The sequence below is a fragment of the Oryctolagus cuniculus genome, chromosome 15 (assembly GCF_051225735.1).
Source record: "Oryctolagus cuniculus isolate XC-2025 breed Fujian yellow rabbit chromosome 15, ASM5122573v1, whole genome shotgun sequence".
NCBI classification, from domain to species: Eukaryota; Metazoa; Chordata; class Mammalia; order Lagomorpha; family Leporidae; genus Oryctolagus; species Oryctolagus cuniculus.
The window spans coordinates 35,156,269-35,183,169 of NC_142881.1; the positions used below are offsets into that span (position 1 = coordinate 35,156,269).

The 26,901-nt window shown below is 39.0% G+C and overlaps 1 protein-coding gene across 1 annotated transcript in view; it reads left to right on the forward strand.

Moving 5' to 3' along the window:
• Positions 1-3,904: 3,904 nt before the first annotated feature.
• Positions 3,905-26,901, forward strand: part of LOC138845336 (cytochrome P450 2C16-like) — a 33,286-nt gene continuing 10,289 nt past the window's right edge. The window contains exons 1-3 of the mRNA XM_070057557.2: positions 3,905-4,085; positions 6,843-7,005; positions 7,192-7,341. Of these exons, the coding sequence (XP_069913658.2) occupies positions 3,918-4,085; positions 6,843-7,005; positions 7,192-7,341 (481 nt within the window). The 5' untranslated portion in view covers positions 3,905-3,917. The remainder of the gene's footprint in view (positions 4,086-6,842; positions 7,006-7,191; positions 7,342-26,901) is intronic.

Below are 26,901 nucleotides of genomic sequence, written 5' to 3' on the forward strand. Positions count from 1 at the left end.
CAGAGAAGCAATGACTTTGAACAGCCTTTGTCTTGATGGTTGAGGAATAGTTTTTTTTTTTTCCTTCATACTATTTTGAACTCTTTGCTCAACATAGAGATAATCATATGTGTATAAATTTAGTTGAACATAGATCTCAGTAAAAATGAGAGTGGGAATAAGAGAGAGAAGAAAAAGAAGGGTGGGAGGTCAGCATGGTGGGAAGAACTCACTGTTGTAACTGTGAAATGTATGAAATTTATAACTGTAAATCTGTTACTCCTTCATACATTTGTATAAACTAACTTCTAAGAGTACAGTTTAAAAACTTGCCATGGGTTTCCAAATACCTATAAGCACAGTGGTAAAAATAGCATTTTAAGAGGTAAAGTGAGCAATTGGACAGGATTAAGTATTAAAGTGATCACATAGATTGAATTAAGTTTTTCACAATAAAACCAGATAGAATTAAAAAGGAGTGAATACTCCAACATTGGAAGCAGTCCACACGGCAAACTCACAGAATGAACAGCGGGACTTGAAAAAAAGCCAATATGGATGCCCTAGTGGAGTTGGCGGCTTTACCCACTAAGCCACAGCACCAGCCCTGGAAAACTGGGATTCTAAGACAATCTCACTTACTGAAGTATTTGTGACACTATTTGTCACTGAAGTAAGAATTGATCATTCCTGAACATCAATATAAATTTGGACTAGTTGATCTCAGAGATCACTTTTATCTTTGGATTATATATGATCGTGGGACTAGTGTTTCTTGTAGAACTTAATATTTCATTTGGGACTCCTGACATCCTTGGACGGGCCTGAGTTTCAGTCTCAGTGCTGCTCTCCTTTCCAATGTCCTAATAATGCAAACTCTGGGAGGCAGCAAGAAATGACTCACATTCTTGGCCCATGCTACCTATGTGGTTGACTTGCATTGAGTTCTCAGCTCTCAATTTTAGTCTGACAGAGCAACAGTCACTGTAGGCATTTGAGGAGTAACCCGCAGATAGGAGGTCTCTGTCTCTTCTTTGTTTCCCAGTCCATCGCTCTACTTTTCCAAAAAGATTATCCAGGATTTTTATAAACACTATGTGTATATAAACAGTCCAGGCAGCACATCAACTCATGGGAAAGGAGGAGAAGGAGAGTAGGGTCACGTCACTTATCTTCAAGGAGTAATGAGATTGCTGTAAAAAGAATGACAGTGCTCATTGAACCCAAAACAAATTGGTGTGGTTCTGTTAAGAGTTTAGAACTGGCCGCTGCCGCAGCTCACTAGGCTAATCCTCCACCTTGTGGCGCCAGCACACCGGGTTCTAATCCCGGTCGGGGCGCCGGATTCTGTCCCGGTTGCCCCTCTTCCAGGCCAGCTCTCTGCTGTGGCCAGGGAGTGCAGTGGAGGATGGCCCAAATACTTGGGCCCTGCACCCCATGGGAGAGCAGGATAAGTACCTGGCTCCTGCCATCAGATCAGCGGGGCGCGCCAGCCACGGCGGCCATTGAAGGGTGAACCAATGGCAAAGGAATACCTTTCTCTCTGACTCTCTCTCTCACTGTCCACTCTGCCTGTCAAAAAAATAAAAAAATTTAAAAAAAAGAGTTTAGAACTATGTGAATTAGGCAGAAAATTTCTTCTCTTTCTCCTGAATGTTGCATGAATCAAGAAGTGGAACTGTTCAAGTTCTAAACTGTATTGAACCTGATTTTGATCAATTATTTTGGTAATTATTCACCAAATTTATATTGATTATGAAATTCACAGGTTAGAGTGAATCACACAATAGTGAATCAAAGCATACTCTAAAAATGTTGGTGAATCCAGGTAAACTGAAGGCCTTGTTTCGAGGAAGACAGCAAGACATGGGACACACGACGTGAGTTCAGAAGTCTAACATCAGCAGTTTGTGTGCCTTCAGATATGGAACAGAATCTCCAGACCAAGTTTCCTCATCCCTCAAATTGAATGATTTTACCTTAGGAAAAGGTAACAGAATCCAAAGAATGTGTAGGGTGTGAAACGCTTTGTGAATTGTCAGAATCTCTCTATACATGGCCACTAAAACATTCTCTAAGTTGTTCTCGACAAGACTTAATTTTTACAAATACAGTTCAGAAATAATAGCACTAGCCAATTTACAGAAACATCTGATGATACTGTAAAAACATGCCTTTGTATAAGTATAGTCATTGGTGATCTAGTGACGTTTGTCTTTCATTGAGGTTTACCTTCTGTGAACACAGTGTCTCCTCCTGTTCATGTCAACAAGTTGTGGTTCTTTGAGCTGTGGGTCCATTGAATGATTTCCCTTCCTCTCCTCCTCTGTTTCATCTGCAAGTGCATTCTTTCTATTATTTCCCTGAATTACTGCATTATTTCTCTTTTCATTTCAGACCATGACAGACCCAAACCAACAGAATCATCCTTAGCTGGAGTTGAACATGAGGTGAGGATAATTTCACTTTCCCAAGAGTTTCCCTCAAATTCTCTGAGATTGTCTCTTTCCTTAGTTTCAATGACTAAATTTTACCTCTACAGTGAATCAACAGGAAGAACCCTGTCTTTTCCTGTTCGTGTGAGCACATGTGATTTTTTTATCCTTGGCATCAATTAAAGGAGTTCCTATTGGTTGTGATGTCTGCTTTATTATGAACATAGTGTGTTGTTTATTAAGAGTCACTAATATTTTATTTTAGGTTTCCTTTGTTTGTTGAACTTGCTCTGGAGGCTGCCTGTGTGTAGGGCATAGTACACAGATGGGCATCAGAAGATCTCATAGAAATCTCCCAGAATAGACACTGTGACGTAGAACTTCAGCTGCTGCTTTTGACACAGGCATTCAATGTCAGAAGCTTGGGTTTAATTCCTGGTTTCACTGTTTGAACTGGTTTATGCTAGTGCTATACAGGAGGGTTTGGGGGCACTAGAAGATTTCTCAGCTCTTAGACCCCTTTCAACGATGTGGTAAATTGGATTGACTTCTGGGTTTCTGATTTGACCTGTCTCAGCCTTTGCTCTCAGTGGAATTTGGGGGAGTGAAGCAAGATACAGGAAATTGTTCTCTAACCCTGTCTAATCTCTCCGTCTCTTTCTCTCTCGCTCGCTCTCTCACTCTCTGCCTTCCAATAAAGAAAAATAAAGTTTTCAAACTTAAATTAAATTTTATTTAAAACAACTCTCCAAGCCAAATTGGACATAAAAACACAAATTCCTTTCTGTGACTTGTGAGCCTGTGACCCTGGCCATGTCCTCTGTTTCCTATGAATCTCTATTCATTTGAAAATTAAAATTAATATTCTCTGCTTTCTCAAGTTTTCCTTAAAATTTAATGGCAAAAATTATGCCAATTGATTTAGCTAGTGATTTGGTCATTTCTGGTCATTCAATATTTATAGTTTATGGTTACTTTCTAATGTTTAGTTATTTATAATATTAGTAGAGCACATTAAATGTTTGAATAATTGCCATCATTGAGTACAGAGTGTCTCAGTTTTTGACATAGCTTCAAGACACACTCACATATATATTGTATATGCCTGTATAATACATTATAAATGTCATAGCATACTGTGATTTCTTTTAGTCATAAATTCTCAACTGGTCATTATAACACAGAAATAGAATTGGACATGATTTTGTTGTACATAATTAATTCTCTATCATGACTGCACATGGAAACCATCTGTTTTTTTTTTTTTTCCAATTACCAATACATGGGCACAACCCAGTAAAATGAAATTACCATTTCCAGAATGAGCACAGGAAAGAATGCAATGCGACTAAAGAATATCTTCTTTTCATGTATGTCATGGAGGCAAAGTTCACTCAGGAGAGAGGATAAAATGCATTGTTGCTGGACCCGTCAGAGAAGCATATTAGCAAGAGTGGTATAAAGCCTGTGCTTCCCAGCTCACAGGATCCCAGGAAGAAGAGAATGGATCCAGTTGTGGTCCTGGTGTTGGGGCTCTGCTGTTTACTTCTCCTTTCACTCTGGAAGCAGAATTCTAGGAGAGGGAAGCTCCTTCCTGGCCCCACTCCTTTCCCCATCATTGGAAATATTCTCCAGATAGATGTTAAGGACATCAGTAAACCCCTGACTAAGGTAAGTATTCATTATGCTCTTTCTGTGGCATGCTAAGGGAAAATAGATAGACTCTTGTCGCTCCCCGTCTTCGTGGAGGAACGACACTAAACCCTGCCTAGGCTTCATATCCGAGTCACGGCACCATTATGTCGCTCCCCCTCTTCGTGGAGGAACGACACAGGGCCCTGCGTTGTTCTTTCGTCTGCTCGGCCCTCCCCGGGTTTGCTGTTGGTTCTTCCCGGGTTGGCTACCGTCCCTTCCACCTCCGTGGAAGGGCGGTTCCCTCTGCCACTTTCTCTACTTCCGCGGGGGAGCAGCACACCGCTGGCTGGCTCTCTCAGGGGCTGCTCAGGTGTTTCTTCAGATAGATGTTCCTGGTGCATGTTGTCTCTCTCCTCCTTTATAGTCCTCTTCCACCAATCCCAACTCTGCTACCCACACGCTGAGTATGCTGCTCTCCTCCAATCAGGAGCAGGTCCTGCTGCTTATTGGTTGAACTGGAGGCAGCTGTGTAGAAGCTGTTTCCTCCTCTCCCAGCGCCGTATTGTGGGAGAGCAGATGCATAGAATAAGTCTTAATTCCAGTAACTTAGTCTAGTCCAGAGTTGCTCCCCACAGACTCTTTTTAAAATAAAATTTATTTCTGGATTCAGATTCTTATAACAGATGATTATAAATCAAAACGCTCTCTGTAAGCTTTGATGCTTCTTCTACCAATTTCAGGAGTTAAATAGAGAACTATTTAGGTCCCTGTAGATAGAATAAAAATAACTAAGTGACAAAAATCAGGAGTACTGCTGACCTTTGTTTCTTTTCATCCATTTGCCTGAACATCAGTGATAAGTAAAGAGCTTCTGATAGAAATTTCATTCAAGAAATCATCTATTGTATTATACATGTGGTTTCTTTTTTCAGAATATCCATGGAAATTGAACTTCTCTGCAGAATCAATAAAAACTGGTATTAAGCTATGGGTTCTGGAGTAGTCTAGGTGAATGAAAGAAAGAAGTAAACATTCAGTGGCCACCTGGTGGCATCAGAATTCTTTTAGATTCTGTGAAACCCTGCTGTGTGGCCCAGAATGCTACAGGATGGAAAAATTGTTCCTCCCTGAAATGCTGCTTGCAATGCCCTGGTCCTGCCTCTTGTGCTGTTGCTGTTTCTTCTTCTTCCTCTTCTTCTTCTATTCCTACTCCTTCTCTTCCTTCTCCTCCTCCTCTTCCTGCTGCTTCTCCTCCTTCTTACCCTCTCCTCCCCCTTGTTCCCCCTCCCTCCTTCTCCTCCTCCTCTTCTGTCTACTTTTCCTCCTCCTCCTCCTCCTCCTCCTCCTCCTTCTTCTTCTTCTTCTTCTTCAAGATTTATTCGATTTACTCAAAAGACAGAGTTACAGAAACTAAGTAGAGATAAAGCAAGAGCTCTCCTGACCAGCACTGCAGCTAATCAGCTTGAGCCTCCTCTTGTGATGCCGGCATCACATATGGGCGCCTTTTCAAGACCAGGCTGCTTCACATCTGATCCTGCTAACTGCTAATTATCTTGGGACAGCATCAGAGCATTGTGAAATTTCTTGGGCCCCTGCACCAACGTGGGAATCTGCAAGGAGCTCCTGGATTCTGGAATCAGCATGGCCTATCCCTAGCGCTATGGCATTTGGGGAGTGAAACAGCAGATTGAAGATGTCTCTATATATCTCCAACCCACCCCCGGCTCTCCTCCACTTTCTGCAACTCGGGTTTTAATTAAACAAACATAAAAACGAGATGCCAGGCTGGGGCTGTGGCATAGCAGGTGAAGCCGCTGCCTCTAGTGCTGGCATCCCAAATGGTCTGCTATGACTTCGGAAAGCAATAGAAGATGGCCCACGTACTTGGGCCCCTTCACTGGCATGGGAGACCCAAAGAAGCTCCTGGCTTCAGATTGGCCCAGATCCAGCCATTGCGGCCATTTGATAAGTGAATCAGTGAATGGAAGACCTCTTTCACTCTCTTTCTTTCTGTCTCTCTCTGCCTCTTTGACTCCTTCAAATAAATAAATAAATCTTTAAGAAGAGAGAGATCCCATCTGCAGTTTGCACAAAGTGCTGTAGTGATCAGGGCTGAGCCAGGTCAGAGCCAGGAGCCAGGAACTCTTCCTGGGTCTCCCACATGGGTGGAAGCTTTTTTTTTTTTTTTACAAGATTTATTTTACTTATTTGGAAGGAAAAGTTACAGAAAGAGACACACAGAAAAAGACATCTTGTTTGTTCTCTTTCTGTCTTTTATATGCCAGTAGATTTGAAACTGGGCTGGGCATTAGACTTACTTGGGGTGACTTTTAAGGACATACAACACTAGTGACATCGGGACCCTACTCTGTCAGGATCCTCATGAGAAGAGCTTGCCATGTGATCCTGAAGTCATCTGGGTATTGATTTCAAGCCACAGAGTTTGAATAGGCAGAAAGTACTCTCTAATTACTGGCTGCAGGAAACTGGAGATTAATTTTGAATTCTAGTCCCAGTTTCTTTATTTATAAAATAGTACAATTAAATTGTTGAATGCATTATTTTAGAATTACATGCAAACCTCATACCAACTACCTGGGCCATTGTATGGGTCATCATAGGTCATTAATGAGTGGCAGACTAATAATAACTATCATATTTAGTTATAAATAAAACTATTTGAATCCACGTCAGAATAAAGAGATAACATAGACAGTGCTAATTTCCATCTGAATCAGACACACTCTGTGGCTGACATGTGGTTTCTTTGGTGCTATTTGTTTCTCTTCCCAGTTCTCAGAACGCTATGTCCCCGTGTTCACTGTGTATCTGGGCATGAAGCCTGCTGTGGTGCTGCATGGATATGAGGCAGTTAAGGAGGCCCTGGTTGATCTTGGAGAGGAGTTTGCTGGAAGAGGCAGTTTTCCTATGCTTGATAAAGTTAGTAAGGGACTCGGTAAGTGTGTGTGTGTGTGTGTGTGTGTGTGTGTGTTAAACAGTGGTAATGAGATGAAGTGGTTAGAAAACAGACTTGAAAAGCTCCCCAGACAGAGCTTGGCCATCTGTGTGGCTGCCTCATGTCAGCGTCTTCCTACTTGCTGGGATCTCCCTCCCTCCTAGTTTCTGTTTCTCATTCTGGCAGGAATCGCTTTCAGCAATGCAAAAAGATGGAAGGAGATGCGACGCTTCTCGCTCATAACCCTGCGGAATTTCGGGATGGAGAAGAGGAGCATTGAGGACCGAGTTCAAGAGGAGGCCCGCTGCCTGGTGGAGGAGCTGAGAAAAACCAATGGTGGGTGACCCTTACCCCACATCACTGACCTCACAGTGCTCCCCTGAATATGCTGCCCTGGGAAACCTTGCAGGGTGGGTGGAGCCTTCATCCTGAGGTCTGGTTGCTGGATCCCATGGTGGGAGGGGCCATTTGGAGAGAGGAGTGGGGAGTTTGTGTGGATCTGTGCTCTGTGTGCAGCATGGTTCTGCGTCTGGTGCAGATATGAAAGTTCATTTAGTACCCTCCTGTCCCAAATCAGTTTCCTTTATTTTCCAGTCAGAAATCATGAAAGTAAGTTTTGAGCGTTATTATTTGAAAGAAGGTTTTCTCCATAGCCTGAATGCTGTTTCCTATTGCAGAACGTTTCATGGTGGAAAGTTGGCAAACGCATATGGTAGCAATGACCCATCAGTCACTTATGGGGCATGAACCCCACCTCGTGGGTGCTCCCATCTGCATGCTCAGCTTCACTGATATGTCTGAGGTTCCCCAGGCCCGGGCCTAATGCTGGACACCAGTGGTGCTGTGTGCAGTTTTGTCATCCTAGGCATATCCCAACAATGTTGCTTTCACTTACTATTCTCTGTAATCACTCTGTTTATAAAAATTGCTCTCCCTTGTTGAGTCTACTTCCTTTATGGATTTATTTGTTTTGAGTAAATACAGCCAGTAACATAATTCTGCACATACACAAACATGAAGTGATTTGTTTAACAAAATTTCAACTGTTGATAATAGCTGTTTATATTGACTTTCCTTAGTGGAGTGTGGCTTTGTTTCTGCTTTGCTTTCTCTCTGTGTTTATTAGATTTTGTTTGAGAAATTGTGACATATTTTCCTCCACAACCAGGTCTACTGCTCTGAGATGTGTTGCTCACAATGTGTCTGATTATCACTTCAGGTTCCAAATTACCCTGTTTTATAATTCTCTCTTCTAAGCAAAGTGAAAGATTGAAAATCAGGTTTTCTGTAGGTAACACATACATACACACAAATACACAGTTCCCAGGGCTTTCCAAATTATCCTCTACCTTGTCGGGGTAAAAAAAATTGTCTAAATATGTAGAGCGCTGTAAATGTTTAGAAAGCCTGACAGAGAAGCAAGTAACTCAGGTATCCTAATGTCCTTTTCTCTACCATGTATTCTGACCACTTTTAATCAAGATGCCCTTTTGGAGGGGACTGTGAGGTGTCTATAGCTATGAATTTGTGAGCTCTTTACCTATTAAGTTTATTGATCATTTGATGGTAACATTTGCACTGTACAAATTGGCCATCTAAAATGAAAACCTCTCCTGCATTTTTATTTGTTTATCTGTAAGATGAGAGACTTGGCTTAATATATGGGTAAGTTTTGAATTTTATTAAAACACATTTTACTATTTGGTATAGTTGTTCAGAACAATATGATAGAATCAACTAAAAAAAGTTTGCTCAAGTATGTTAAATATGGAAAGCAATTTGAAATATTGGCTGGTCATGTCTCAAGAAAGGAAATTTTTTTTTTACATTGAAACTCTTGATAAGGAAGACTGCAATTACTTTTTGGCTTCCTCAATCTAGGATGTATGCTTGAAATAAATAAATTAAAATTATCACTTTACTCCTTTAAGGAAACAGATCCATCTTAAACTTATGGTTTCCTTACTTATTTTTCTAAATTTTTTCTTTAAAGGGAAAGTCAACTGTCTTGATAGATACCACACACACACATACACACACACACAAAGAGGTAGGTAGGGAGGAAGGGAGGGAGAGAGAGAGAGATCTCATCTACTAGTTCACTCCCCAAATTACCACATAGCCATGCCTATAATCAAGCCAGAAGTGGTTACTCAATTAGGTATCCCACCTGAGTGCCATGAACTCAGCCAATTGAGCCATCAAATGCTCCTCCAATAGTCTGAATTGCCAGGAAGCTGGAGTTAGGAGTGGGGCCTAGTGTTGAACCCAGCATTCTATCTGGAATGCAAATCATCTTAGATGGCATCATAAACTTCATAATTTAGTTTTTGTTTTTTTCTCATATTACATGGATGTCTTCAGCTTTTTTTTCTGTGTTTCTGTGGGACTGTGTTTTGTTTTTTTTTTTTTTTAACTTTTATTTAATGAATATAGATTTCCAAAGTACAGCTTATGGACTACATTGGCTCCCCCCCCCCACCCCGATGACTTCCATTCCACCCGCAACCCTCCCCTTTCCCACTCTCTCTCCCCTTCCATTCATATCAAGATTCATTTTCAATTTTCTATATATACAGAAGATCAGTTTAGTATACATTAAGTAAAGATTTCAACAGTTTGCTCCCACATAGAAACACAAAGTGAAATATACGGTTTGAGTACTCGTTATAGCATTAAGTCTAAATGTACAGCACATTAAGGACAGAGATCCTACATGAGGAGTAAGTGCACAGTGACTCCTGTTGTTGACTTTACAAATTGACACTCCTGTTTAGGGCATCAGTAATCTCCCTATGCACCAGTCATGAGTTTCCAAGGCTATGGAAGCCTTTTGAGTTCTCTGACTCTTATCTTATTTAGATAAGGTTGTAGTCAAAGTGGAAGTTCTCTCCTCCATTCAGAGAAAGGTACCAACTTCTTTGAAGACCTGTTCCTTTCCCTGGGATCTCACTCCCAGAGATCTTTCATTTAGGTCCTTTTTTTTTTGCCAGAGTGTCTTGGCATTCCATGCCTGAAATACTCTCATGGGCTTTTCAGCCAGATCCAAATGCCTTTAGGGCTGATTCTGAGGCCAGAGTGCTATATAGGACATCTGCCATTCTATGAGTCTGCTGAGTATCTTGCTTCCCATGTTGGATCGCTCTCTCCTTTATTTATTCTATCTGTTAGTATTATCAGGTACGAGACTTGTTTATGTGATCCCTTTGGTTCTTAGTCCTATCATTATGATCAATTGTGAACAGAAATTGATCACTTGGACTAGTGAGATGGCATTGGTACATGCCACCTTGATGGGATTGAATTGGAATCCCCTGGTATGTTTCCAACTCTACCATTTGGCGCAAGTCAGCTTGAGCATGTCCCAAATTGTATATCTCTTCCCTCTCTTATTCCCACTCTTATATTTAACAGGGATCACATTTCAGTTAATTTCAACACTTAAAATAACTGTGTATTAATTACAGAATTAAACCAGTCATATTAAGTAGAACAGACAAAAAAATACTAAGAGGGATAATTATTAAGTTGTTCATTAACAGACACGGCTATGCAGATCAAGTCACCGTTTCTCATAATGTCCATTTCACTTCACCAAGTTTCCTTAATGGTGTTCTGTCAGTTGTCACCGATCAGGGAGAACATATTATATTTGTCCCTTTGGGACTGGCTTATTTCACTCAGCATGATGTGTTCCAGATTCCTCCATTTTGTTGCAAATGACTGGATTTCATTGTTTTTGACTGCTGTATATTATTCTATAGAGTACATATCCCATAATTTCTTTATCCAGTCTACTGTTGATGGGCATTTAGGTTGGTTCCAGGGCTTGGCTATTGTGAATTGAGTTGCAATAAACATTAGGGTGCAAACCGCTTTTTTGTTTGACAATTTAAATTCCTTTTTTTTTTTTTTTAATTCCTTTGGGTAAATTCCAAGGAATGGGATGGCTGGGTTGAATGGTAGGGTTATCTTCAGGTTTCTGAGGAATCTCCAGACTGACTTCCATAGTGGCTTGACCAGTTTGCATTCCCACCAACAGTGGGTTAGTGTCCCTTTTTCCCCACATCCTCGCCAGCATCTGTTGTTGGTAGATTTCTGTATGTGAGCCATTCTAACCGGGGTGAGGTGAAACCTCATTGTGGTTTTGATTTGCATTTCCACGATGGCTAGTGATCTTGAACATTTTTTCATGTGTCAGTTGGCCATTTGGATTTCCTCTTTTGAAAAATGTCTATTGAGGTCCTTGGTCCATCTCTTAAGTGTGTTGCTGGTTTTTTTGTTGTTGTTGTTGTTGTTGTTGTTGTTGAGTTTCTTGATCTCTTTGTAGATTCTGGTTATTAACCCTTTATCTGTTGCATGGTTTGCAAATATTTTTTCCCATTCTGTCGGTTGTCTCTCACTCTCCTGACTGTTTCTTTTGCAGTACAGAAACTTCTCAATTTGATGAAATCCCAATAGTTGATTTTGGCTTTGACTGCCTGTGCCTCCCAGGTCTTTTCCAGAAACTCTTTGTCTGTGCCAATATCTTGCAGGGTTTATCCACTGTTCTCTAATAAACTTGATGGTGTGAATTCGTAAATTTAGGTCTTTAATCCATGTTGAGTGGATTTTTGTGTAAGGTGAAAGGTAGGGGTCTTGCTTCATGCTTCTGCACGTGGAAATCCAATTTCCCAGCACCATTTATTGAATAGACTGTCCTTGCTCCAGGGATTGGTTTTAGATCCTTGGTCAAATATAATTTGGCTGTAGATGTTTGGGTTGATTTCTGGTGTTTCAATTCTGTTCCATTGGTCTAGCCATCTGTTTCTGTACCAGTACCAAGCTGTTTTGATTACAACTGCCCTGTAGTATGTCCTGAAATTTGGTATTGTGATGCCACCAGCTTTGTTTTTGTTGTACAAGATTGCTTTAGCTATTCGAGGTTTCCTGTGCCTCCGTATGATTTTCAGCATCATTTTTTCCAGATCTGAGAAGAATGTCTTTGGTATCTTCATTGGGTTTGCATTGAATCTATAAATTGCTTTTGGGGGAATGGACACTTTGATAATGTTGATTCTTCAAATCCAAGAGCATGGAAGGTTTTTCCATTTTTTGTATCCTCTTCTATTTCTTTCTTTAAGATTTTGTAATTCTCATCGTAGAGATACTTAACATCCTTAGTTAAGTTTATTCCAAGGTATTTGATTGTGTTTGTAGCTATTGTGAATGAGGTTGATCTTGGAAGTTCTTCCTCAGCTATGGCATTGCTTGTGTATACAAAGGCTGGTGATTTTACTGCCAAATTCCTCGATTAGTTCTAATAGTCTCTTAGTAGAGTTCTTTGGAACTCTAAGTAAAGAATCATATCATCTGCAAAGAGAGATAGTTTAACATCTTCCTTCTCAATTTGTGTTCCTTTAATTTCTTCTTCTTCACTTATGACTCTGGCTAAAACTTCTAGAATAATTAATAATTAATACACAATTATTTTTAAGTGTTGAAATTTAACTGAAATGTGATCCCTGTTAAACAAGTCTAGTACCTGCTAATACTAACAGATAGAATAAATAAAGGGGAGAGTGATCCAACATGGGAAACAAGATACTCAGCAGACTCATAGAATGGAGGATGTACTAAACAGCACTCTGGCCTCAGAATCAGCCCTAAAGGCATTTGGATCTGGCTGAAAAGCCCATGAGAGTATTTCAGGCATGGAAAGCCAAGACACTCTGGGGAAAAAAAGAAATAAACCTAAATGAAACACCTCCGTGAGTGCGATCCCAGTGGAAAGAACAGGTCTTCAAAGAAGGAGGTACCTTTCTCTGAAGGGAGGAGAGAACCTCCACTTTGACTATGACCTTGTCTGAACAAGATAAGAGTCAGAGAACTCAAGGGGCTTCCATAGCCTTGGAAACTCATGACTGGTGCATAGGGAGATTACTGATGCCCTAAACAGGAGTGTCAATTTGTAAAGTCAACAACAGGAGTCACTGTGCACTTACTCCTCATGTAGGATCTCTGTCCTTAATGTGCTGTACATTTAGACTTAATGCTATAACGAGTACTCAAACCGTATATTTCACTTTGTGTTTCTATGTGGGAGCAAACTGTTGAAATCTTTACTTAATGTATACTAAACTGATCTTCTGTTAAAAAAAAGAGAAGAAATTATCAATTCACAACTTGACTTTCACTGGGATTAAACATGACAATAGGTCTGATCTGATTTCATCATCATTTAAAAAATCATCTATTATTTTTCACTTTATGTTTCTGTGTGTTCTGTGTGGTAGGAAACTGTTGAAATCTTTCCTTAATGTATGCTAAACTGATCTTCTGAATATAAACAGAAGCCATTGTAATCCATAAGCTGTACTTTGGAAATTTATATTCATTAAATAAAAGTTAATAAAATAAATAAATAAAGCCGTAATTTGGAAATTTATATTCATTAAATAAAAGTTAAAAAAAAAAAAACTTCCAGAACTATGTTAAATAGCAGTGGTGAGAATGGGTATCCGTGTTTGGAGCCAGATCTCCATGCAAATGCTTCCAACTTTTCCCCATTCAATACGATGCTGGCCATGGGTTTTTCATAAATTGCTTTGATTATATTGAGGAATGTTCCTTCCATACCCAGTTTGCTTAGACTTTTCATCATGAAACGGTGTTGAATTTTATCATATGGGTTTTCTTCTGCAGTCTGTTAATGTGGTGAATCACATTGATTGACTTGCGAATGTTGAACCATCCCTGCATACCAGGGATAAATCCCACTTTGTCTGGGTGGATGATCTTTCTGATGTGTTGTTGCATTCTATTGGCGAGAATTTTATTGAGGATTTTTGCGTCTATGCTCATCAGGGATATTGGTCTCTAATTTTCTTTCAGTGCTGCATCTTTCTTTGGCTTAGGGATTAAGGTGATGCTGGCTTCATAGAAAGAATTTGGGAGGATTCCCTCTTTTTCGATTGTTCTGAATAGTTTGAGAAGAATTGGAGTCAGTTCTTCTTTAAATGTCTGGTAGAATTCAGCAGTGAAACCATCTGGTCCTGGGCTTTTCTTTGTTGGGAGGGCCTTTATTACTGTTTCAATTTATGTTTCAGTTATGGGTCTATTTAGGTTTTCTTGTCTTCATGGTTCAATTTAGGTAGATTGCATGTGTCCAGGAATCTATCCATTTCTGATAGATTTTCCTGTTTGCTGGCATGTAAGTCGTTGTAGTAATTTCTGATGATTCTTTTTATTTCTGTGGTGTCTGTTGTTACGTTTCCTTTTTCATCTCTGATTTTACTGATTTGGGTCGTTTCTCTTCTTTTTTTAGTTATTTGGGCCAATGGGGTGTCAATTTTGTTTATTTTTTCAAATAACCAGCTCTTCGCTTGGTTGATTTTTTGTAATGTTTTTTTGGATTCAATCCTGTTAATTTCTTCTCCGATTTTAATTATTTCTCTTCTCCTACTAGATTTGGATCTGGTTTGCTGCAGTTTTTCTAGATTTTTGAGATGCACTGAAAGCTCAGTTATTTGGTACCTTTCCAATTTCTTGATATAGGCACCTATTGCTATAAACTTGCCTCTCAATACTGCTTTTGCCATATCCCATAAGTTTTGATATATTGTGTTGTTATCCTCATTTACTTCCAAAAAGTTTTTGATTTCTCTTTTGATTTCTTGAATGACCCAGTGTTCATTCAGGAGCATGTTGTTCAGTTACCATGTGTTTGCATACTTTCTAGGGTTTCCTGAGTTGCTAATTTCCAGCTTCATTCCGCTGTGGTCTGAGAAGCTGCATGGTATGATTCTAATACTGTTAAATTTGCTGAGACTTGCTTTATGGCCTAGTATGTGATCAATCCTAGAGAAGGTTCCATGCACTGCTGAGAAGAATGTGAAGTCTGTAGATGTAGGATTGAAAGTTTTATAGATATCTGTTAGATCCATTTGGGCAATAGTGTCCATTAAATCTGCTGTTTCCTTGTTGATCTTCTGTCCGATGATCTGTCTATTTCTGAGAGTGGAGTATTGAAGTCCCCCAGTACTATTGTATGCAAATCTAAGTCTCCCTTTAAGTCCCTTAACATATCTTTAAATAGACAAGTGCCCTGTAATTAGGTGCATATACATTTATAATAGTTACATCTTCCTGTTGACTTGACCCCTTAATCATTATATGGTGCCCCTCTTTGTCTCTCTTAACAGTTTTTGTGGTAAAGTTTATGTTGTCTGATATTGATATGGCTACACCTGCTTTTTTTTTTGGTTTCTGTTGGCATGTAATATCTTTTTCCAACCTTTCACTTTCAGTCTGCATGCATCTTTGTTAGAGAGATGTGTTTCTTGTAGGCAACAAATAGTTGGGTTTGGTTCCTTAAACCAATCAGCCAATTGGCGTCTTTTAACTGAAGAGTTCAGTCCATTAACGTTTAATGTGACTATTGGTACATAGTGACTTTGCCCTGACATTTTCCTGGAGATATTTTCTAGTATATGCTTTGAGCTTCCCATGCTCTTTTACTGGTAGGTTTTCTTCCTTTACCTTCTTTCATATTGATGGCTGTGTTTCTTTGTTTCTGAGTGTAGCACATCTTTAAGTATCTTTTGCAGGCTCGGACGAATGGCGGCAAACTCTTTCAATTTCTGTTTGCTATGAAAGGTCTTTATTTCACCTTCATTCACAAATGAGACCTTAGCAGGATATAATATTCTGGGCTGGCATTTTTTCTCTTAGCACCTGTGCTATGTCTTGCCATTCCCTCCTAGCCTGTAGTGTTTCTGATGAGAAGTCTGCTGTGAGTCTAATTGGAGATCCTCTGAGAGTAATCTGACGTTTCTCTCTTGCACATTTTAGGATCTTTTCTTTATGTTTCACTGTGGTGAGTTTAATTTGAGTTTAATTACAACGTGTTGTGTTGAGGATCTCTTTTGGTCACGTTTACTAGGGGTTCTATGAGCTTCCTGTACTAGGATGTCTCTGTCCTTCTCCAAACGGCTCGGCTTCCGCGCGGTGGATGACCTTGCTCTCCCTGTAGGACCTCCGAGTCACAGCCACTAGATCTGGAAGAGTTTCCACTGCAATTTTTTTTCCTGATCCTTTTTCTGAGGCTATCATAATTCCACTTTTATTAAACTAAGTTTTCCTGGACTATCGGTGCTTGCCCTCACTATTCTGCCATCTTGGCTCCACCCCGGGACTGTTGCCTTCAGCTTTAACAATTCTTTTCATTTAAGTATGAGAATTTACCCACAATTTGTCTCTTTTTCTCGCTCTACTGGTTCAACACTTCATTTTTCATTATTTGTGACTATTCGTTATTTTATATATAAGAAGTTTCCTGGCCCACACTATTTTCTGCCTTCTATTTCAGTGCGTTATTGTCTACAGACATTGTACACATGCATGATTCTGGTTTGTAAATTCAATTATTAAAACTGTTTTCATTATCATTCCCAAATAGCAGATCTCTTGTGATAAAAGGGTGCATCGAAAAACAATAAATATGATTGAGTATTGGAAATTTTACTATTTAGCTAATATTTAGTAAACTCAGGCTTACAGTAAACTGATGTTTGTTTCATTTCATTTGTGTCTTTTTTTCTGTCACAGGAATTTGTAGGCAAGACATTGCTTGAAATTTCTAAATTACCATGAAAAAAAATAACGTGCTTTATATGTATATTTTAATGCTGTTTTTTTTTTTTTTTTGACATGCAGAGTGGACAGTGAGAGAGACAGAGAGAAAGGTCTTCCTTTTGCCATTGGTTCACCCTCCAATGGCTGCCCCGGCTGATGCTCTGTGGCTGGCGCGCTGTGGCCGGCGCACCGCGGCCGGCACACCGTGCTGATCCGATGGCAGGAGCCAGGTGCTTATCCTGGTCTCACATGGGGTGCAGAGCCCAAGCACTTTGGCCATCCTCCACTGCACTCCCTGGCCACAACAGAGAGCTGGCCTGGAAGAGGGCAACTGGGACAGAATCCGGCGCCCTGACTGGGACTAGAACCCAGTGTGCTGGCACCACAAGGCGGAGGATTAGCCTAGTGAGCCGCAGTGCCGGCCTTTAATGGTATTTTAAAATTGTTTTCAATCCTTCAGCCTCACCCTGTGATCCCACCTTTATCCTGGGCTGTGCTCCCTGCAATGTGATCTGCTCCATTATTTTCCATAATTGCTTTGATTATAAAAATGAGGATTTCCTTAAACTGATGGAAAAATTAAATGGAACTGTTAGGATTCTGAGTTCTCCATCGTTGCTGGTGAGAGTGATTGCTTTTGTTGCTGGGAAGCCATTTATGTTCCTTCATCTGACAGGTGCTAAATGCTACATGGACCAAGCTGTGAAGAGAATGTTTAGACAGCACAGTCCCAGCAGAGCTGATGTCATTGAACACTGTGAAAGGTGATGGAAATTTTTATTTACACACAGCAAAATGAGTGTCCAAATACTGGGCTAATGTTTATGTCCATTATCCTGTTGTCCAGTGATTTTTCCACTAAACTCCAAGCCCTATTTCTATGAAGGCACTTCGATGACTGAACAAAGAATATCTTTGTCAATCAATGGACATCCAGGCTGTTATTTTCTTAAAATATTTATGCATATGATGGTAGGATCAGAGAGAGAGGGAGAAACAAAGGGGAGAAGAGGAGGAGGAGGAGAAGAAGAAAAGAGAGAGAGAGAGAGATACCTTCTATCTGCTGCTCACTTTCTGAATACCCACAACAAACATGGCTAGGACTCAAACCTGCACACAATATGAGATGCAAGCTTCACAAGTGGTAGCTTTACCTGCTGCACCACAATGCCATCATTTCCTATTATATTTTGAGTTTGTAGCAAATGATTTATGAAACAAAATGAGAATCATATAAAGAGGAGTTTATACTATAAAAACAGGCCAGTGCCACAGCTCACTAGGCTAATCCTCTGCCTGCGGCACCAGCACTCAGGGTTCTAGTCCCGGTTGGGGTACCAGATCTGACCTGGTTGCTCTTCTTCCAGTCCAGCTCTCTGATTGAAATACCTCATTCTTGTTTTTAGATAAAAATAATCCCGCAAAGGAGAAACATAGTGCACATATCCTGTGCAAATAAATAATTACAAACAATGAAAAAATCACAAAGTGTCATGATGTAAAGTGAAGATGACATCATTATTGCACAAGTGTGAGGGAGAGGGGAACATAGCTTAATTTGCATATCCTACACATTGAAGGAGGTCTTTAGAAATTTTCAATGCAGGATAGGAGAGAGAATTTCAGATGGAGTGAGTGGTGTGTGTGGAGGTGTTCAGTTGTATATTGGGAAAGAATAGGTAGAAGGGAGAAATGAATTTAGCTGAGTGTAACACAATAACTTGTACAGACGTGGAGATAGAGGTTGGTGTCTTGAAGGCAATCTAGGAACATGGATCATGTCATCACTGCACTGTTTGTTGAAAAGGCTATTTGTTCCCCATTGAATACATTGGCACCCTGGTCATAAGTCAAATGAACATAAATATAAGTTTGTTTGTGGGCTGTCATTTCCATTCCATTGATCTATGTGTCTGTTATCAGGCCAGCTGCACATCTTGAAGTCTTAACTACTGTACTTTTCAGGTAGAGAAGTGTGAGATTTTTAACATTGGTTGTTCTTTCTCAAAACCATTTTGGCTATAATAGGTTCCTTAAATTTCAATAAAAATTTTAGGACAAGCTTTTAAATTTCCACAAAGATACTTGTGAATATTTAGAGGGATTGCATTAAATCTGTAGTCCTTTTCATTATTGTCATGTAATAATTGAGGAGAAACTTACCAGAATTTGTTTACCATTCTGTTGATGGATATTTCTGTTATTTCTTCTTTCGGGTCTTGGACAAAATGGTTCTGTTAACAACTACATGTAGGTTTCTTCATGGATACACTTTCATTTTTCTAGGGTATACCTAAATGTGAAATTTCTGGGTCTTATGGTAATTTATTTTCTTTATAAGTACATGGGAATGCTGTTAACATTCTAAATCTGTAACAGTCTATTTTGAATTGATATTAACTTCAAATTGCATTCAATAATTCTTTCCCTATCTAGCTCCATCACCCCCTTTCTTTGTTATCTGTGGATTGTATGAAAAAATATTTGTTCATGTCATCTTTAGATAGAAATACATACTTCTTCTCTATTTGAATACATTTATTTCTTTTTCATATCTAATTTCTCTGGCTAGACCTTCTACAGCTATGCTGAATAGCAGTGGTGAAAGTACACATTGATTGTATTATTTTCCTCCTTTTTATTTCAGAGAATAAGATTTGGGCTTTAAAAATGTAATAAGATTCAGTTTTGTAATTTTTCAAAAACTTCTGTATAATGATAAGGAAGTTTATTTGTATTTTCTGAGTTCCTTTTTATTGTGAACAGCATTGCATTATTCAAATTTCTTTGTTTCAAAATTTTATTAAGGCATTTCATATATACAAATTTAGGAACATAGTGATTTCTCCCAACCTATCCTTCCTCCCACTTGCACTCCTAACTTCTTTTTCCTCCCCTTCCCCCTTCTCTTCCCATTCTTATTTTTTGCAAACATCTATTTTCAGTTAACTTTATTACCCTACACTAGGCTAAGTGTTCAACACATAGTATGAAGAAAAAACAAACCTCCTCAATGGTTGAGACAAGGGCTATTCAAAACCATCACATCTAAAAGTGTCAATTTCATGCCTACAGATCTTTAAGTAAGCTATTAGTTGGCACAGATCAGAGAGAACATATAGTATTTATATTTTCCAGACTGGCTTATTCCACTAAAGATAATGGTTTTTCAGCTGCATCCATTTTGTTAGAAAAGACAGAATTACTGTTTTTTTAACGGATCTGTAATGTTCTATAGGGTGTATATATCATAATTTCTTTTCAGTCTTCTGTTGGTGGACATCTGGGTTGATTCCATACCTAAGCTCTTGTGATATTTGCTGAAATAAACAAAGGGGCACATATACTTCTTTCATATGCTGATTTCTTTTTGTTTGGGTAAATTCCTAGGAGTGGAATGACTGGGTCTTATGGTAGGACTGTATTCAAATTTCTGAGGTACCTCCATACTGTTCTCCACAGTGACTGCATCAGTTTACATTCTCATCTACAGTGGACTAGGGTACCATTTCCCCCACACCATCATCAGTATTTGCTGTTTGTTGAATTCTGTATGAGAGCCATTCTAACTGCTATGAGGTGAAAAATTATTGTGGTTTTCATTTGCATTTCCCTGATGGCTTGTGATCCTGAGTATGTGCTCAAGTATCTATTGGCCATTGGAATTTCCTCTCTTGAAAAATGCCTGTTTAATTCCTTTGCCCATTTCTTCACTGGGTTGCTTGTTTTATTTTTGTGGAATTTGTGGAGCTCTTTATAGTTTCTGGATGTGAAGCCTTTATCAGTTGCATAGTTTGCAAATAATTTCTCCCATTCTGTTGGTTGCCTCTTACCTTTGCTGAGTGTTTCCTTTGCAGTGCAGAAGCTTCTTAGTTTGATGTAATCCCACTTGTCAATTTTGGCTTTGATTGCCTGTGGTTCTGGGGTCTCTTCTAGGAAGTCGTTGCCTATGGCAATGTCTTGCAGAGTTTCTGCAATGTTCTTTAGTACTTTGACACTATGGGGTCATAAATTTAGGTCTTTGATTCATTTTGAGTGGATTTTTGTATAAAATAGAAGGTAGAGGTCTTGTTTCATACTTCTGCATGTGGAGATCCAATCTTCTAAGCACCATTTGTTTAAGAGACTTCATATCCATTTAATAATAATTTCTTGCTCCCCAGTCCCAGTCAACCACAATTCTACACTCTATCTCCTGTTGTTAGCTATTCTAGGTACCTATAACTGGAAACAAAAAATGTTTCTCCTGCTGTGACTGGCTTTTCCTACTTGGCATAATGTTGTTATTACACACTATTTCTTTTTATGTTATATCCAGTAACATATATTTATAATCAGCTATAAGATTTTTATTTTGAAAGACTAATATTAAAAACATAAAAATATTAATTTTTACCATTACCTATATAGTCACTCTTTTTAAATTATTTTCTTTAAATATTTACAGATTTTTTTTAACTTTTATTTAATGAATATAAATTCCCAAAGTACATCTTATGGATTACCATGGCTTCCCCCCATAGCATCCCTCCACTGCAACCTTCCCCTCTCTCACTCCCTCTCCCCTTCCATTCACATCATGATACATTTTCGATTTTCTTTATATACAGAATCAGTTTAGCATACATTAAGTAAAGATTTCAACAGTTTGCTCCCACATAGAAACACAAAGTGAAAAATACTGTTTGAGTACTAGTTATAGCATTAAGTCTCAATGTACAGTACACTAAGGACAGAGATCCTACATGAGGAGTAAGTGCACAGTGACTCCTGTTGTTGACTTTACAAATTGACACTCTCGTTTATGGCCTCAGTAATCTCCCCATGCTCCAGTCATGAGTTTCCAAGGCTATGGAAGCCCCTTGAGTTCTCCGACTCTTATCTTGTTTAGACAAGGTCATAGTCAAAGTGGAGGTTCTCTCCTCCCTTCAGAGAAAGCTACCAACTTCTTTGAAGACCTGTTCTTTCCACTGGGATCGCACTCACGGAGGTGTTTCATTTAGGTTTATTTCTTTTTTTCCCCAGAGTGTCTTGGCTTTCCATGCCTGAAATACTCTCATGGGCTTTTCAGCCAGATCCAAATGCCTTTAGGGCTGATTCTGAGGCCAGAGTGCTGTTTAGTACATCCGCCATTATGAGTCTGCTGAGTATCTCGCTTCCTATGTTGGATCACTCTCCCCTTTATTTATTCTATCTGTTAGTATTAGCAGGTACTAGACTTGTTTATGTGATCCCTTTGACTCTTAGAACTTTCATTATGATCAATTGTGAACTGAAATTGATCACTTGGACTAGTGAGATGGCATTGGCACATGCCACCTTGATGGGATTGAATTGGAATCCCCTGGAATGTTTCTAACTCTACCGTTTGAGGTAAGTCAGCTTGAGCATGTCCCGAATTGTACATTTCCTCCATCTCTTATTCCCACTCTTATATTTAACAGGGATCACTTTTCAGTTATGTTTTAGCAATTAAGAAGAATTGTGTATTGATTACTGTATTCAACCAAAAGTATTAAGTAGAACAAACAAAAAAATACTAAGAGGGATAACATATTAAGTTGCTCATCAACAGTCAGGGTGAGGGCGGATCAAGTCACCATTTTTCCTAGTGTTCCTTTCACTTTAACAGGTTTCCTTTTTGGTGCTCAGTTAGTTGTCACCAATCAGGGAGAACAAGTGGTATTTGGGATTGGCTTATTTCACTCAGTATAATGTTTTCCAAATTCCTAACAGGGATCACTTTTCAGTTAAAATTTAAACACCTAAGAATAATTGTGTGTTAATTACAGAGTTCAACCAATGGTGCTAGAACAAAAAAAAATACTAAAATGGATAAAGTATTACATTGTACATCAACCGTCAGGACAAGAGCTGATCAAGTCACTGTTTCTCATAGTGTCCATTTCACTTCAAAAAGTTTCCCCTTTGGAGCTCAGTTAGTTGTCCACAATCAGGGAGAACATATGATATTTGTCCCTTTGGGACTGGCTGATTTCCCTCAGCATGATGTGTTCCAGATTCCTCCATCTTGTTGCAAATGACCGGGTTTCGTTGTTTTTGACTGCTGTATTAGTCAATAGAGTACATGTCCCATAATTTCTTTATCCAGTCTACTGTTGATGGGCATTTGGGTTGGTTCCAGGTCTTAGCTGTTGTGAATTGAGCTGCAATAAACATTAATGTGCAGACAGCTTGTTTGCTTGCCAATTTCATTTCCTTTGGGTAAATTCCAAGGAGTGGGATGGCTGGGTTGAATGGTAGGGTTATATTCAGGTTTCTGAGGAATCTCCAGACTGACTTCCATAGTGGCTTAACCAATTTGCATTCCCACCAACAGTGGGTTAGTGTCCCTTTTTCCCCACATCCTCTCCAGCATCTGTTGTTGGTAGATTTCTGTATGTGAGCCATTCTAACCGGGGTGAGGTGAAACCTCATTGTGGTTTTGATTTTCATTTCCACGATGGCTAGTGATCTTGAACATTTTTTCATGTGTCAGTTGGCCATTTGGATTTCCTCTTTGAAAAATGTCTATTGAGGTCCTTGGCCCAACTCTTAAGTGGATTGTTTGTTTTGATGTTGTGGAGTGTCTTGATCTCATTGTAGATTCTGATTATTAACCCTTTATCAGTTGCATAGTTTGCAAATATTTTTTCCCATTCTGTCGGGTGCCTCTTCACTTTCCTGACTGTTTCTTTTACAGTACAGAAACTTCTCAATTTGATGAAATCCCAATAGTTGATTTTGGCTTTGACTGCCTGTGCTTCTGGTGTGTTTTCCAAGAAGTCATTGCCAGTACCTATATCTTGCTGGGTTTTTCCAATGATCTCTAATAATTTGATGGTGTCAGGTCATAGATTTAAGTCTTTAATCCATGTTGAGTGAATTTTTGTGGAAGGCGTAAGGTAGGGGTCTTGCTTCATGATTCTGCATGTGGAAATCCAATTTCCCAGCACCATTTATTGAATAGACTGTCCTTGCTCCAGGAATTGGTTTTAGATCCTTGGTCAAATATGAGTTGGCTGTAGATGTTTGGGTTGATTTCTGGTGTTTCAATTCTGTTCCATTGGTCTATCCATCTGTTTCTGTACCAGTACCATGCTGTTTTGATAACAACTGCTCTGTAGTATGTCCTGAAATAAGGTATTGTGATGCCTCCAGCTTTGTTTTCGTTGTACAAGATTGCTTTAGCTATTTGAGGTCTCCTGTGTCTCCATATGAATTTCAGCATCATTTTTTCCAGATCTGAGAAGAATGTCTTTGGTATCTTGATTGGTATTGCATTGAATCTGTAAATTGCTTTTGGGAAAATGGACATTTTGATGATATTGATTCTTCCAATCCATGAGTATGGAAGATTTTTCCATTTCTTGGTATCCTCTTCTATTTCTTTCTTTAAGGTTTTGTAATTTTCATTGTAGAGATCCTTAACGTCCTTGGTTAAGTTTATTCCAAGGTATTTGATTGTTTTTGTAGCTATTGTGAATGGGATTGATCTTAGAAGTTCTTCCACACCCATGGCATTGCCTCTGTATACAAAGGCTGTTGATTTTTGTGCATTGATTTTATACCCTGCTACTTTGCCAAACTCTTCTATGAGTTCCAATAGTCTCTTAGTAGAGTTCTTTGGGTCCCCTAAATAAAGAATCATATCATCTGCAAAGAGGGATAGTTTGAGTTCTTCCTTCCCCATTTGTATCCCTTTAATTTCTTTTTCTTGCCTAATAGCTCTGGCTAGAACTTCCAGAACTATATTGAAGAGCAGTGGTGAGAGTGGACATCCCTGTCTGGTACCAGATCTCAGTGGAAATGCTTCCAACTTTTCCCCATTCAATAGGATGTTGACCATGGGTTTTTCATAGACTGCTTTGATTGTATTGAGGTATGTTCCTTCCATACCCAGTTTGCTTAGAGTTTTCATCATGAACGGGTGTTGTATTTTATCAAATGCTTTCTTGGCATCTATTGAGATAATCATATGGTTTTTCTTCTGCAGTCTGTTAATGTGGTGTATCACATTGATTGTTTGCGCACATTAAACCATCCCTGCATACCAGGGATAAATCCCACTTGGTCTGGATGGATGATCTTTCTGATGTATTGTTGCGTTCTATTGGCCAGAATTTTATTTTATTTTATTTTTTTTAACTTTTATTTAATGAATATAAATTTCCAAAGTACGGCATATGGATTACAATGGCTTCCCCCCCATAACATCCCTCCCACCTGCAACCCTCCCCTTTCCCACTCCCTCTCCCTTTCCATTCACATGAGGATTCATTTTCAATTCTCTTTATATACAGAGGATCAGTTTAGCATACATTAAGTAAAGATTTCAACAGTTTCCTACCACACAGAAACATAAAGTGAAAAATAATAGATGATTTTTAAATGATGATGAAATCAGATCAGACCTATTGTCATGTTTAATCCCAGTGAAAGTCAAGTTGTGAATTGATAACTTCTTCTTTTTCTTCTTCTTCTTCTTCTTCTTCTTCTTCTTCTTCTTCTTCTTCTTCTTTTTTTTTTAACAGAAGATCAGTTTAGTATACATTAAGTAAAGATTTCAACAGTTTGCTCCCACATAGAAACACAAAGTGAAATATACGGTTTGAGTACTCGTTATAGCATTAAGTCTAAATGTACAGCACATTAAGGACAGAGATCCTACATGAGGAGTAAGTGCACAGTGACTCCTGTTGTTGACTTTACAAATTGACACTCCTGTTTATGGCATCAGAAATCACCCTATGAACCAGTCATGAGTTTCCAAGGCTATGGAAGCCCCTTGAGTTCTCTGACTCTTATCTTGTTCAGACAAGGTCATAGTCAAAGTGGAGGTTCTCTCCTCCCTTCAGAGAAAGGTACCTCCTTCTTTGAAGACCTGTTCTTTCCACTGGGATCTCACTCACAGAGATCTTTCATTTAGTTTTTTCTTTCTTTCTTTTTTTTTTTTGCCATTTGTCTTGGCTTTCCATGCCTGAAATACTCTCATGGGCTTTTCAGCCAGATCCAAATGCCTTTAGGGCTGATTTTGAGGCCAGAGTACTGTTTAGTACATCCTCCATTCTATGAGTCTGCTGAGTATCTTGCTTCCCATGTTGGATCACTCTCCCCTTTATTTATTCTATCTGTTAGTATTAGCAGGTACTAGACTTGTTTATGTGATCCCTTTGACTCTTAGAACTTTCATTATGATCAATTGTGAACTGAAATTGATCACTTGGACTAGTGAGATGGCATTGGTACATGCCACCTTGATGGGATTGAATTGGAGTCCCCTGGTATGTTTCTAACTCTACCATTTGGGCAAGTCAGCTTGAGCATGTCCCAAATTGTACATGTCCTCTTTTATTGAGGATTTTTGCATCTGTGTTCATCAGGGATATTGGTCTGTAATTCTCTTTCAATGCTGTATCTTTTTCCAGCTTAGGAATTAAGGTGATGCTGGCTTCATAGAAAGAATTTTGGAGGATTCCCTCTTTTTCGATTATTCTGAATAATTTGAGAAGAATTGGAGTCAGTTCTTCTTTAAATGTCTGGTAGAATTCAGCAGTGAATCCATCTGGTCCTGGGCTTTTCTTTGTTTGAGGGCCTTTATTACTGTTTCAATTTCTGTCTCAGTTATGGGTCTATTTAGGTTTTCTATGTCTTCATGGTTTAATTTAGGTAGGTTGCATGTGTCTAGGAATCTATCCATTTCTGATAGGTTTCCCTGTTTGCTGGCATGCAAGTCGTTGTAGTAATTTCTGATGATTCTTTTTATTTCTGTGGTGTCTGTTGTTACGTTTCCTTGTTCATCTCCGATTTTATTTATTTGGGTCTTTTCTCTTCTTTTTTTAGTTGGGCCAATGGGGTGTCAATTTTGTTTATTTTTTCAAAAAACCAGCTCTTTGCTTGGTTGATTTTTTGTAATGTTTTTTTTTTTTTTTTTTGGATTCAATCCTGTTGATTTCTTCTCTGATTTTAATTATTTCTCTTCTACTACTAGATTTGGGTCTGGTTTGTTGTAGATTTTCTAGATCCTTGAGGTAATTGAAAGCTCATTTATTTGGTGCCTTTCCACTTTCTTGATGTAGGCACCTATAGATTGATATAAGCTTTCCTCTTAACACTGCTTTTGCTGCTTCCCATAAGTTTTGGTATGATGTGCTGTTATCCTCATTTACTTCTAGAAAATTTTTGATTTCTCTTTTAATTTCTTCTATGACCCATTGTTCATTCGACGTGAGTACTCTCCAGAGACGCTACAATTTCATAACTTTGGAAATCCAGTTGGAG